This window comes from Tamandua tetradactyla, chromosome 6 (genome assembly GCF_023851605.1).
Source record: "Tamandua tetradactyla isolate mTamTet1 chromosome 6, mTamTet1.pri, whole genome shotgun sequence".
In the NCBI taxonomy this organism is placed as follows: domain Eukaryota; kingdom Metazoa; phylum Chordata; class Mammalia; order Pilosa; family Myrmecophagidae; genus Tamandua; species Tamandua tetradactyla.
In genome coordinates this window covers 30,488,592-30,503,112 of record NC_135332.1, presented here as the reverse complement: position 1 = coordinate 30,503,112, position 14,521 = coordinate 30,488,592, and the positions used below count along the sequence as shown (strand labels likewise).

At 37.3% G+C, this 14,521-nt stretch overlaps 1 protein-coding gene across 7 annotated transcripts in view; it reads left to right on the top strand.

Moving 5' to 3' along the window:
• The window catches only part of ZNF652 (zinc finger protein 652), a 65,745-nt gene extending 52,317 nt beyond the window's left edge, over positions 1 to 13,428 (top strand). For all 7 annotated transcript variants that reach the window (XM_077164696.1, XM_077164693.1, XM_077164691.1 and 4 more), the window contains one exon: positions 4,343 to 13,428. In XM_077164696.1, coding sequence (XP_077020811.1) covers positions 4,343 to 4,854 — 512 coding nt within the window. In that variant the 3' untranslated portion in view covers positions 4,855 to 13,428. The remainder of the gene's footprint in view (positions 1 to 4,342) is intronic.
• Positions 13,429 to 14,521: the final 1,093 nt, after the last annotated feature.

The following is a 14,521-nucleotide window of genomic DNA, read 5'->3' as shown; positions in this document are numbered from 1 at the left end:
TAAAATGTTGGGTGGAAATGCATGTCTTAGAACAAATGTTCATTCATTTATATAATATTTATTAGGAATCTACTAAATGGGGTTACTGTGATGAGCAAGACTGAAATAACCTCTAGGGCCACAGAACTTTGTAGTCAGCTTGGGGTGATAGATGAGCAAGCCACAACAGATTTGGCAGTGAGAGCATAGTAAGTACCTAGAACTAAAAAAAAATTGACTGGAATTTGATGAATGTATGTGGGGGAAGAGGGAAACTTGATAGCACATATACCAGAGAACAGGAGGAACCAGATCACGAAAAACCCCATCTGTCCTTTAAAGATTTTGGACAGTGCAAAGTACTTGAATGGTTTTAAGCAGAGTATGATACAGATAGTATGTTTAAACGTTCACTCTGGCTACAGTGTGGAGAATGGATTGGAAGGTGGGGAGTAAGAACAGAGATGGTGAAACCAGTCAGGTAGTTATTGCAGTAATCCAAGTGAACAATTGCCATGATTTAGACTGTTCATGTAAAAGCAGTGCATGAAGTAAATGAGATAGACAAAGTGCAGTCAAATGAATTTGCTGAATGGTTGTATATGAGTGGTGTGGGGGAGCAGAATCTAGGGTTAGTCCCAGATTTGAGGCTTGGCTATCATTTTCCAAGTTAGAGAATAGTGGGGGGAAGAACTGGTTTGCTAGGTAGGGGGATGTTTAGTTTTGCAGTTGTTAGTTTTGAGGTATCTATGGGCCATTCAAGTGGTGATATCCAGTAGGCAGTTTGAAAAATGCATTTCAAGCTCAAGAGAGAGATTTAAGTTAGAATACGAATGTATAGATTTCTGGTGCTGCTCAAGATTATTCATATTAAGCAAATTGGAATGCTTTTTTTTGGCCAAATCGCTCTTTCCTTTGAACAGTGAAAGAAACAGCTAGCCAAATTCTTGCTGTTTTCTGTCTTTTCTGTCAATTATTTCTCCATTTACAATGCTCTTTCTTCAAACTCAACATGATATTGTTTCTTACAATTAGGTTAATTAGCTTTATCTGTATGTAACAGGTCATATCTTTAGGTGTATTGATATAGTTGTGCTTTTCTAGTTTCTTGATGGACTTAGCTGTTACTATAGCTTCCAGCCACACACCTTGAGATTTCAGGGTAACTTTAATATCAGCTGTTAAGCATAATTAGGAGATGGAGCTATCTGTGAGTCATGAGAAATCCAAGATTGATTATATAACCGGAAGTTCAGTACCCATACATTCAATAAACTTTTTTGGGGGGATGGTGGTGCATGGTCCAGGAATCGAAACCAGGTCTCCTGCATGAAAGGCAAGCATTCTACCACTAAACCACCTGAGCACCCACATTCAATAAACTTTTTTTAAAATTTATTTATTAATTTAAAAAAATTAAGAACAAAAACATTAACATATAATTCCGTTCTACATATATATTCAGTAATTCTCAATATCATCACATAGTTGCATATTCATCATTTCTTAGAACATTTGCATCAATTCAGAAAAAGAAATAAAAAAAACAACAGAAAAAGAAATAAAACAATAATAGAAAAAAAAATTATACATACCATACCCCTTACCCTTCAGTAAACTTTTGATAAATATATGCTGCTCACAAATAAAGTGTCTAATAAACCTAAGAAGCAACTAGTGAATTGGGGAGAGTGTTTTCTCATAGTAGATTTCTAATAAATCAAAGATTAGGTTCTTTGGTCTGGATATTCCTCTGTTCCCTTAAAATTTCTTGGGAGTGCGAGAGTCAAAGCAAGGAGATTAAGGGGTTCAATAGGTTATTAAACAAGTATACTTTTAAAACATTTTATTATACAAGTAAATCATGTTTCTTTTAGAAAAACAAAAAATATAAATAAGCATCAAGTTAAGCATGATACCCTTACCTAGAGATAATTATGGTAACATTTGTTGTTTCTTTTCCATACTTTTTCTATGCAAACTTTTTCTTTAAAGTTAGATAATACTATGCATACATTTTTCATTGCTTGTTTCACTTAATATAGATTTTCATGTTACTTTGATAACATTGTTTTCAATGGCACTTTCCATAACATGGATATACCATAATTAACCTGTTCCATTTAATATAGAATTTGAAGTTTTAAAGATGCTTGGAGAACATGAATTAAAAAGAAGGAAAACAAGCTGGGCTCATAACTTATTTAGAAAGATGAGGATGAATGAATGGCAATGAAGAGCCTAGCGGTGGCAGTGAATAAATAATGAAAAGCAGAAAAATAAGCTCTGTTTATGGTAGTATTGATGATTAAGGAGAAAACTGATCCTCTTAGGGAAATGAGGAAAATTCTGGTTTCCCTGGAAGAGGGCAAAGGAGATTTCAGTTTTCTACTAGAATGAGAGGCACAAAGAAATAAGGACTGTGGCATAGGTAAAGAGGTGTTTGCTTTTGGTATAAGAAGGATTCCCAAAGTGGAAGAAAGCAGTAGAATAATACATTCCTTTGTGTTTGTAGAAGTGCAGGAAGCATGAAGGTATGAGGTGTGAAGTGTTGTAGTTTACATGTTAAAAGCACAGACCCTAGGGGCAAGGGTAGCTCAGTGATAGAATCCTTGCCTACCATGTGGGAGACCCTGGTTTGATTCTATTATAAAGCTTTCCCTAACTGTATAACCCTGGGGAAATTCTTAACCTTTTGTTTCTTAATTTCCTCATCAGTAAAATAGGAATAATAACACTGTTAAGTAAAATAAAATGGTAGCCTACATGGGGTATTGCCAGGAAGGACCCCTTTCTAAGAAGGGATTTTCTAAGACAAAACGAATTGACTTACTCTGAGAAAACAGAAATATACCCTACAGGGTTGCAGATGAGCAATACTTAGAGATAGCTTATCAGAAGCAAGCATACCGTACTTATCTATGGGTATCTGTTCATCCAACCCTTCCCAATGCAAAATGAAAACTTAATGTTAGCCAGTCAGAACACTTCCTTACTGGCTTCTTTGTTTTCCCTGTAAAAGCTCTAAGTCCCCTTTCCATCCCCTCAGTAGATCTCCTCTCTGCATGGTACTCCACCATTCACAAATTGCTGGATAAAGCTATGAGATCCTAAATTGCATCTAAAGTTTTCCTTTTAACAATACCGACCTCATAGGGTCCCTGTTGGGATTTCCAGGATTAATAAATGTAAAGTAATTAGAGCAATGCCCAGAACACAGTAAGTCTCAGGACAAAATAGTTATTAATATAGAGTAGAATAAATATACCTATTGGAAAGAAAGGGAGCAATAATTGAAGTGATAGCAAAATCTTGTAGCAGGTGTTACCATAAAGATACAAGCTACATACACTGAGAAGTGATGAATGAACTGATATATACAAGCATATGGTTACATGAAGCGTACACAGATACTCCACACCTCACCTCAGCATTCCATATGAAATCATTATATGGACATATGTATTCAGAAGTCTTTTTTTGTCTGCTCTATAGCTTGAATAGCGAAGCAGGCAGGTGTAGCATGGAAATAAGCAATGAGTCCATAGGAAAGTTAGGAAGCTTAAAAATTAAGCCTTAGAACCCAAGCCTAATTTCCTTTTTAAATGCCTTGAGAACTATGGGATTTTGTTCCCTTTTTGGCTCGTTGATCCTGTCTTTCACAACCAGGAACTGTACCCCCTCGCCCACCCTGGGATATTTGGAATTGTGCAGGCATTTTTGATTGTTCATTTAGTTCATTGGGGCACTTAGTAGGTAGGGACCAGGAATGCTGTATGTTCTTTAGTGTACCCAGTAATTCACATAATGAAGAATTCTGCAGAAAATGCCAGTAGCATTTATATTGAGAAACACTGCAGGGTGAAATTCATGTTATAACATGAGTTAAGTCAGTATCTTCCAAGTCAAAAACTGAAAAGTAAGCTACATGCTAAGGTTTATATATGAGTAGAGGTGAAGAGTCTGATTTGCTCCACAGGGCATTTCCAGTCTTATTTTTGGTTGGAATGTCAGAAATTGATTACAGATCTATCAACTTGCCTAAAGTTCGAGACAGGAATTCATCAGTGCTGTTAGTTCTCTGAGTGCAGGAAAGCCATGTGAACAATTCTTCACTTAGAATGTAAAGGTTGCTACTGTAGATAATGTCTTTCTTTTTTTAAAACCAAGCCCAAATAGTAGGTTGTATGTTTTATTCAAATCTGCTCTTACTTGGTAAGCTCCAAATTTGGGGGATACCTTTGTAATTCTTAGTATATAATATGTAATAAAGGAGAGGAGTAGTAATTTAATTTTTTTTCTAATATGAGGAAGTTACTGCCTCCTATGTTAATCACTTTATTTGTGTCTGTGTTCATCTCAGGAGAGAAACCCTTTATCTGTGAAATCTGTGGCAAAAGCTTCACCAGCCGCCCCAACATGAAGAGGCACCGCAGAACTCACACAGGCGAGAAGCCCTATCCATGTGATGTGTGTGGCCAGCGGTTCCGCTTCTCCAACATGCTTAAGGCCCACAAGGAGAAGTGCTTTCGGGTGACCAGCCCCGTGAATGTGCCACCTGCTGTCCAGATCCCACTCACAACTTCCCCAGGCACCCCAGTTCCTTCTGTGGTGAACACATCCACAACCCCAGCCCCTTCAATCAATATGAACCCCGTAAATACTCTTCCCCCCCGGCCCATCCCCCACCCTTTCTCCCACCTTCACATTCACCCACATCCCCACCACCCACACCACCTTCCTATCCCTCCAGTCCCTCATCTCCCCCCACCCCCCGCTCTCTTTAAGAGCGAGCCTTTAAATCACAGAGGCCAGAGTGAGGACAACTTCCTACGGCACCTGGCAGAGAAGAACAGTTCAGCACAGCACCATTAACATCCGTCTCCTTAAGTGTGTTCTCTGGGAGGGGAGCTGTGTTCCTATGTGTGCGTTTGCAGGGAGGGAGTTGGTGAGCATTTCTGTAGCTGTCAGACTCTCCTCGGCCTCCACCAAGACCTTTGTCACTCTCTTGGTGAATCCACAGATGAAGGCAGTGAACAAGAAGACTACCATGAGCTCACAGAGGGAACTGTCACCTAAACCAGGGGAACCAATGAACTAAAGCCCAATTTGCTTGCATTTTCTGGTGACTTTTATAAATTAAAAAAATTCAGACTTGTGGAATTTTATAATTTCATATCAACTGATGAGGTATGCTTGCTTTTATATCCTGGACTTCTCCTCAAAGAGGGGTTAGGCCTGGTTTCCTTTGTACTAATCGGGAAGGCTGTGAGATTAATCCAGAGCATTAATTGTATCACTGTGTATCATAATGAATTCTTTTTGGCTTTTGGTACTGGCTACAAAGTTGAGCTGGCCATGTATCATAGTATATCAAGCATTATAAAGAAAGACAGAAATGTTCTTTGTGTAGTTCTCCTAATGCACTCTTTATTTTACTACAGAAATTATTTTAGAGTTTTTGTATAGACTTCTTTAGTAGTCTGTTTCTAAAATGAAATGTATTTCAATAAGCGGTGTAATTTTTTCAGTGTAGCTGGACCTATGTTGTAAAATAGAAAAAATTTTTATAATCATCAAAATGTGATTCTTAAAAATTCATATAACTCCTATAGTTCAAAGTTATTCTTATGTCCGTACAACTCAAAGGTGCTTCAGAGACTAGGTGTATATGAGAGGGTCTGTAGACCAGGTTACTGCAAAAATGAGGTTTTGCTTTCAGAACTTTACAAAAAAAAGTTCTTTGTAGTTATTGAATCTCTGCTTAACACTCAGATGTCTGCTGGGCTCCCTGACATGTTCCTGTGCTCCAAGTTTCATTTAGTTCAGTTAGTGTGTTAAATGAAATGCTTTGCAGAGGGTTGGGTCTTGTTCTGGAAGTCACCTAAGAGTTTGCACATTTTGAGTACAGCTGTTCGCTATCAAGAAGAGGAAGTAGTGGAGATTGTTTCTTCTCAGTCATGTCCGTTTCTCACTTCCCTTAGCAACTGTGTTCATGTTTAACTTTTATGGGATGACAAATTGAATCTCATGTAATACACTGCTTGTTTTGAAGTTGCTTTATTTTCCTCGAATTGTTAAGAGGAGATAAAATAGTAAATTAAAATCACGAACATAATCTTGCTCATAGTGGCTGAAGAGAAATGTGGATGAGAACACAAACTGGTCCTAAGCTTTAAATGTAGCATTCTTTATAATTTATAGAATAGCGCAACAACTTTGAGCTATTCTAACACAGTTTAATTGTAGGGAGGGAAACTCCTAAGTTTTTCTGCCCTATCTTCTGCAGAGAATTATGTGATACCAGCATTCATAACTGACAAGGAGAGCAGCGCCTCCGGCACCCTTACATGTGCAGGTTACTTTCAAATTGGGGAACTTCAGAAGAGCATGTTCAATCAGGAGTTTGTTATAGGAAAGGCAGAACCGAAGGGCTAACATATTGGTTATATTTAAATGATCAAATTTATCTAGACCTGACTCAGTATAGCTGAAAATTTCTAGATCTACTTTTCTCTCTCTTTCTTTCTCTTTTTCTAACTCTCTCTCCTCTCTCTCCATTTTTTAATCTTGAAATTCCTTCATTTCTCTTTCTCTCCTCAGGCCCTTAAATCATTGCCTTATTTAGAACCCTGACATTATTTATTTATTTTTTTAATATAAAAGGTGCAGATATGCTTCAAGCACTTTTCTGGCTAATTAACTCTGTAACAGGAAAATGGAATTCTTTCAATTGAGGTTAAGCCCCTATTTTTAAAAATCACATTCCCTATTAGTTTTTTGGTTTAATATTTCCAAATTTCTTCCTTCTGATTATTGCCTTTGTCCTCTATAATAAGCATAGGAAAATTTTGCAATAAGGCAGAAAAGTATCTCATACCTACTTTTCTTCCTGTTTTTGGATATGTTTTAAAGAATGTTATTTTTAATATTTGTGTACATTTTTTTGAGCATCCAGGTACCCAAGCCAACAAGGAGAGTTAATTCCTTGCTTATGACTGTTATATTGCTAGTGGCTGCCTCTACTTCTCCCTACAATATCCTTTGCATTCCATGACAAGTTTGTGAATCTACATTTTAATGTAGGTATGTCACTTTTTCATGATCAAACCTATTATATTTAAAATGATTTGGGGCAAAAGAAAATGTCAATTGTAGCTTAGTTAATTGGTTATACCTTATTTTGTTGTAAATGAATTTACAGTATTAGGCATCATTTCTGAATACTAGACTTGAGACCATTGGATCAACCATTTCATGAGGTGTACTATAATTATACATTGGAAAATTCAGGTAGTCATCTTTACTTTTTCATTCAAATGAATATAGCCATAAGGAAATATCTGCTACATAGAAAAGCCAGTATTAAGCAAATAATCACCACCATCCTTAACAGAAGCAAGAAAGGATTAGGAAAAAGAAATCAGCATTGTCACACAATATAATTCCTAGTGAAATGTATTGTGGAACAAATTGAAAACATCTGCTTTTTTTTTCCTGGATGAGAATACTTTCCCTGACTTGGAAACTGTGGTTCTCAGAAAAACTGCTCAGAACTTAATGACTCATCAGTGTCATATTGCAAATGAATAATTAAATGCATGAAAAATATTGACAACATTAATGCTTCTGAATTTAACATCTACAGGATTAAGCCTTAAATATATATGTAGTGCATCAGGTTTAACATGCCCCAGACAAAAAACTCAGGGTTGGAAATTTGGTCAAGGTCCTTTACCAAGATAAATGTTGCATTATGTGGTGTATTCCCTCCCACATATGGCACCAGTTCTGTAAATTCTTCAAAACTCATTACCTACTTTCTTTCTGTTTATGAAAAAAGAACCGTGGAGGAGTTCAAGTTCTCTGTACTTATATAAGTCTTTTAAAGAAAACAAAGGCCACATTTCAGCATGCGAAGATATCAGTTGAGGCTGTCTCTCATTACTTAATTTTACTCTGCTCAAAGGCTTCTATCATTGCTAGAAGTAAAACCTATTTGAGGGAAATTCAAAGGGCTTTTTTGAATTGACATTGTTGTTTTTTTCCCCTTTTTCATTTTTCTGTTGTTTTCTCCTAGATTTTTTATTCAAATATAAACTTTTACTTAGCCTTAATGAAAGGCTGCTGCTTTACCAAATTGAGTCATTTAGGCTCATGCTAAGTTAGATTTTTAAATCTGAATAAAGGAGATGAACATTTTAAAGACCATATATATTTGTGAGTAATTTGATTCTTATATTTAGCAAGCAGAGGAGGTCTTCATAAAACTTTATCATAGTTCAAAAAAGCCTTTGCAGATCAGCTACATATACTCTGATGGTCTGCTGTTCACATTAATGTTCTAGATTAATGACTGAGCACAGATTTTGCCATAGTTGTACCATCTCTCTAAAACTACATGCATTGAAAGTATCTTTTCACGATGGTCAGGACTCTCCCTTTGATTGCCCCTAGAATACTAAATTTAAATCCTTTTCAGTTTTTGTGTTTGTTGAGTGGATATGTATGTATAGTTTCATTTTGATTTCAATGAAAGTTTTAAATTGTGAGAAGGTGAAGCCAGATAGAAGACCATTGCAGATATATAGATACTTACCCCATTTTACAGATTATGGTCAGTGAAATACAGGCTGTTAGGTGGGTTTTAATGTTTAAAAAAAAAAAAGCCGAAAAACCCTTTTGTTTGAGCTATTATAAGAAAAGACAACTTTTATTGCATTGTTGATCCATATGATTAACATTTAATGCTATTCTGGGACAATATGGGGAATATTTGATGACACGGGGTTGTGTTACATACCTAAATTTAAGAATTTTATCAGTTATCTACCATTTGAAAATCAATTCATTTGGAATTCTTCAAACTATGAAATTGAGCTAAGTAAATATTGGGTTTTAATTTTCCTTTGCCTAAATAAAGCAAGATAAGACATTTCCCACAAAGTCACTTTTTTCAAGAATGAAAGGTCATAAGCCTCTAGAGACAGTGGGATCATTATGCAATAAGCAGCACCCCAGCTACCCTGCTTTGTCAGCTGTAGCATGTATCATGAATAATGATTACCTTCCAACCCTGAACACTACCTCGATAAAGCAAACCAGAGATCCTCGCTACACTTTCTATGGAAGCCATAAAGTTGCCATCAATATATCCCCTTTCACAGATCCATACTTTTATACTCTGGAGCGTTTTTATAGACTTTATGATCAGATCTTTTTGTTTTAGAGGATAGGTTTTGCAAGATTCAAAGGAAAATCAGACTCCTTGGTTGTCCCAACTTTGAAACTTTAGCTTTGGTAAATTTGGTTTAAGAACCAGATAATGTACCATTTATCAAATTCACCCTTTAAGTTAAAACTGTTTTTGCAAAGTTGCTTATCTGGAAAACAAACTTATCTTCCTTGTTCCATAAGTAGAAGCTACATGGTTGTATGAAACTACTTATAAAATGAATTTCTACCTTGTTACTCTATGTATTACTCAATAATATATGTGTTGTCGTAACGTTCCTGGAGTTTTATTTCTTTATGGTAGATAAAGTGAATATACACCTCCCTCTAATCTCTGTTATCACACTGCAGCTTCAGTCCCTCTCACTCTGTTCTTGAGTGCCTTCAAAAAGCCAGCATCCTGAAAAATTCTTTTCCTGGTCTAAATCCTACCTCTGATTATTCTCCTTGAGTATTGGAACTCACCCTGATTGTGGTTGGTTTAGGTCTACAAGCTGGCCAAAACTTTGGACAAGAATTTTGAACGTATTTCTGTTTTGTTCTGTCATGTGATTTTTAGATGACATTTTAAACTTTTATTTATATCTTATTTCTTCACATATTACATCCCTAGTGGTGAAAATTTTGATTCTTACCTTGCTCTTCGCTTTCTTTTCTTTCACCAGAAACTAGACGTTCCTTTAAAATTAAAGGTCATTGAAAATCTCTTTTGAACTTCTTTTTCTCATCGTAAGTCTTCCTAAATGCCTCTCCTTTCTGATCAAGGGGTCCTCGGTGCTGCTGCTGTTGCTCTGCCCTTTCCCACAGGCCCTCTCTCCCTAAGAAACCATTCGCAAAGCTGTACCTATAATTTTATTTTAATCAATTTAAAATTGCTCTCTGGATTTATCAGAAAATCCTTTATTAATTCTTGATCTGCCTCTCTCATCCCCATTTTCCTCAAAACCTCTAGTTTCTTTTTTCTTCCCCATTCCTATTTAATTCATTTTTAAAGTGTGATTGATATAGAATATGAAGGTTGAATAAAAAGGGGATGGCTGTGTGTTTCCATGTGACACAAGCATCTTATTAATAAAACATATTAGCAATTGACTGTTTCACAGCCAAAGCTGAAGTTTGTGCTGTCTGTGTGTACAGGTCTCTTGCTCCCTTTTAGTTCTTCCAAAACTGAAAACAAAAAGGACTCTAAAATGAGGAAAATGGATTATGGTTTGTTTGTTTGAGTGAATGAAAGCTATTAAGTAGAGTGTTTTGGCCTTAGTTACGATCTTTCCTTTGGATTTAAAATGTCATGCCTTTTTCTTTAAAGCTATTAATACTCAGGTTTTCAAGACTAAATCCTTGTGAGATGGGAGTCTAAAAAGGCAGCTGTTAATAAATTTTTAATCCTTTTTGTCTGGCAACAGTATATTTATTGGTGGGACAGTGCAAAATTGTGAGAATTGGTTATGTTTGAAATGAATAAATTCAAAACATTTGAAGCCTTAGCTGGCTATTTGGAATGGGAAGACTAGTTTACAAAATGCAAAAGGTAGACTTCTGTGTCACAGAAATAACAAGAGTTTCTTGTTTATTTTTCACTTTAATTTGCCTTGATTTTCCCTATTTTTGACCTATAAATTTGCCTCTTTTAGGCAGTAACTGACTACTAAAGTATCTACTTTTAAATTCATGCCTTTTTTCTCTTGGAAGTCAGGCATTAAAACAGTGGAGAGCTCTACTTGGCTCACATTTGGAGGAGTGACATCCTTCGAGACAAGCTATTGACTTGTTTAATGTCTTCAGTAGGAAACTTTTTGGTGCAAGTATCAAAGAAGGCTTGCCCCTGAAAAGCGTTGTGGCAGAGAGTAGTTTCAGGTTACTATCTCGCTAGTTACTTTAGCATCTCTACTGAGTCAGCATTGTTACAAATTTACTTGAAAAGAATTTGCGGGGTGTAGGAAATAGGGATTGGGCAAGGAGGGGTAGAAGCTAATTTCAGTTAACTGCAGAAGGAAATCTGATACTTGCATTACTGGTTGTTTTAATCAACTGAAGAGCCTTGTCTTTGTACTGGGTGTGCCAACAAATCGTGTTGCTTCTCAACATCCAGCTCCTCTGAGTGAGCACAGCTTCCTACTGCCTGTCTTTTACAGGTGAAGAGGGACTATGTGATCAAAGGACAGGGACTCCAATTCACATCCTACATAGAACTTGACACTGCTTAATTGCGTTTAAAAGTTGTGGGAAGTATTTTATTCTCCAACAACCTCTAACCCTCCTGGAAAAAATAACTTTCTATGCTTCTTTTTTCAACTCATTGTTATAAGTTTACAGAAAAGAAAAGGAAAAAAAGAATCAGTGTGGCATAATTTTGGTGTTTACTTCTAAAGCTGGATCACCAGTCTCTGAAAACCTGAAGAATTCTTCTCAATCTTCCATGTTCATATGGGTTTTATTGATTTTTTTCATATGCACAGTTTGATTCTCTTCCATGAGCAGTACCAGCTTTGTCCACAAGGGAGCAATAAAGTACTTAGCTTCTTTAATCTCCACCTTCTGAAGAAAGATCTCCCTTTAACATCTCTTACTGAATATCCTCTCAGCTCAGTGTTTATTTACATATCTTGATTTTTAAGACATCTTGTCCTCGTAGCTAAGTCCAGTTGTTGCTCAGCCTTCATGATGCAAGCAGAGAGTGATGTGAGGTGCCAGGGTGCCTTGGATCATAAAATGGGTCAGGCATCATAATGACCTCTTTAAATAATGGTGCCCCCAGATCCCCAGGACCTTTCCACAGGGAATCCATCATGGGCTAAGGGCAAGAGCAGGAAGGCTACTCTCCTTCTTTCTTCCCAATCTCACCACCACAGAACATCTCTGAGGAGAGCAACTCTGGATTATGAATGAGGAAATGCTTCTTGCCTTCTCTGCTCTATGTGGGTGTCTGTTACACCAGGCTGTGAGTCCTCGGGGGTTATTCTTCTCCCCTGAGCCCAAGAACGGCCCTGCAGAAGGTGCTCCTCCAAGCTAGAATTCGGTTTGGTGCTCTCCCTTTGTTGGCTCTTGTTTTAGGGCTTCTGTCTCTGGCAGAATCATCTCTGACCATGAGGTTTGTTTATGCTCATTGCAGCATCTTTTTCACAATATAAGCAGGTCAGTTATCAATGATGGGAAAATTCCAGAAGTAGTTTACCCACAGAGCCCGGAGGCATTTATACTTGGAATGGCCTCTTACTCGATTTCTGCCTAGACACTTTTCGCCCAGCAAAATCTGACCCTGAGCAATACCAGACATAGTTGATGTCAACTTGCAACTCTAACACTTTACAAAAAGCAAAACCGAAGTTGTGATCGGTTTAGGTAGCAGGTGGCCTGGTATAACTTGTTTGTGTTCGTTTTTGTTTCCCCCAACAATACTGAAATCACTTGCACTTTCCCTTGTTTCTTAAAGAAAAGAATATCCAGTTTGTTTGCCAGAATTGTTTAGCATTAGGTTTACAGAGCTTGTTGTTGAATGTTGAATATTTGTCCAAAGGAGTTTGACAAGATAGAAGCTGCTTGGTCCCTGTTCTGCCTGATAGGTCATAAGAATTAAGGCCAGTGTGGCTGGGGTACTTATGTCAAGTCCAGAACGGGGCAGTGTCCTCTCCTACCTCTGCGGAGATGCAATTGAAGGTCAAGTTGGATTCAGTGTAGGGCAGGTACCTCTCACACTGCAAAGAGGTTTAGAGGAGTCTTTGGTTGGGGAGGTGACAGGTAGGCAGAAGAGGATCTCTTAAGATGGTAAAAACACCAGGGAGGGGAGAGATGCTTAGCCCCAGGGAATTGCAGTGAAGTAGATCTAAGCTCCCTCCTTAATCTCCAAACTAGCCCCTGCTGACTAGCTTCCCTGAGTCTTCTTTTTTTTTTTCAGCATCCTGCCAGATCCCTCAAATACTGATTTCCCCCCTTGTGTTAACTATACCAATATTATTTTTTTAGCAATTGAAATGCACTTTTTTATTTCAACTCAATCATGATTTTAAGTATAAAAAAATTATAGATTGTTAAAACTACTTTTTTGTGTATTTTTAACCACTCAATGTAGTATTGTATATTTTATTCTCGTGAGACTCTGGTACACGATGTGCCGCTTCATGATATTTCTGAGATGCTGGGCCTTTGGATGTGTACGGTAACCAACTTAATGCTAATGTTCAAAGTAAAAAAAAAAAACAAAAAAAACTAGCCATATCTGTGTGTCTTTCTTTCTTCTTCCTCACCCTCAACTGGCATCATTTTGAATTCTTGTTTACTGAATTGTCCTTTCCATGTAAAATGAACTATCCTGTTTTTCTCCAGTCCACGTACCCTGCCTGACTTCTTCAAGAGTGATAACATGTCTTCAAGGCTGTTGACCAAAGTTAGAGTAATTAGTTTTCTTTTTACAGTCCTGCCTGCCTTAGTGCTGATTGGTTTCAGTAGCACTCCTCTGTCCAGCCGGAGCAGCAATCCGAAAATATTCTCGAGAACAGTGTTTGGGAAAAGGATCAGGATCCTGTTCTGAACCAGGTGAAAGACAGAACCTGCCTAACAAAGTATATTGAGTGAAAAGCAAAGATTGTAAAATATGGCACTGGAATGAGGGTCCTCTCCCTATTCCTAATTGCACTCATGTATTCATTCATTTATTCCACAAATGTTTATTGGGTGCCTAATATGTGCTGGGCACTCTTCTGGCCACTAGTGAACAAGACAAAGTCCCTGCCCTCCAGTAGAGGAAATCCGACAATGAACAAATTAATTACAGTGTCCTGTGGCTTGCTCCCTGGGTGAAGTCTTGCCCTCAGGGCTATTCTGTAGCCAATTAGAAGATAAATTAGATCCAACACAAGCCTTCCAACTCAGGATCCATCCTGTTTTGCCCTTTTTGAGGATTCTAATAAGGAAGTTTAACATATAGAAAGGAAATCTCTCCCTTTGTTTGAAACCTCTTAAAATGGAGCAAAACCACCCAAATCATAGAATTACAACCTTATTTTCTATCATCCTTTATCTCTGACTAGATACTGATATTAATGCAGTTTCTTCATAGATACAGAATAGTGACTTCCATCCCATACATACTAATTTGGTGGCTGTGCTGGTTTGAAAGGATGTATGTCTCCTAGAAAAAGCAAGTTTTAATCAAAATCCCATTTTGTAAAGGCAGAATAATCCCTATTCAATACTGTATGTTTGAATCTGTAATTAGATCATCTCCCTGGAGATGTAACCCAATCAAGAGTAGTTGTTATATTGGATTAAGGGAGATGTGTCTCCAGCCGTTTGGGTGGGTATTGATTGG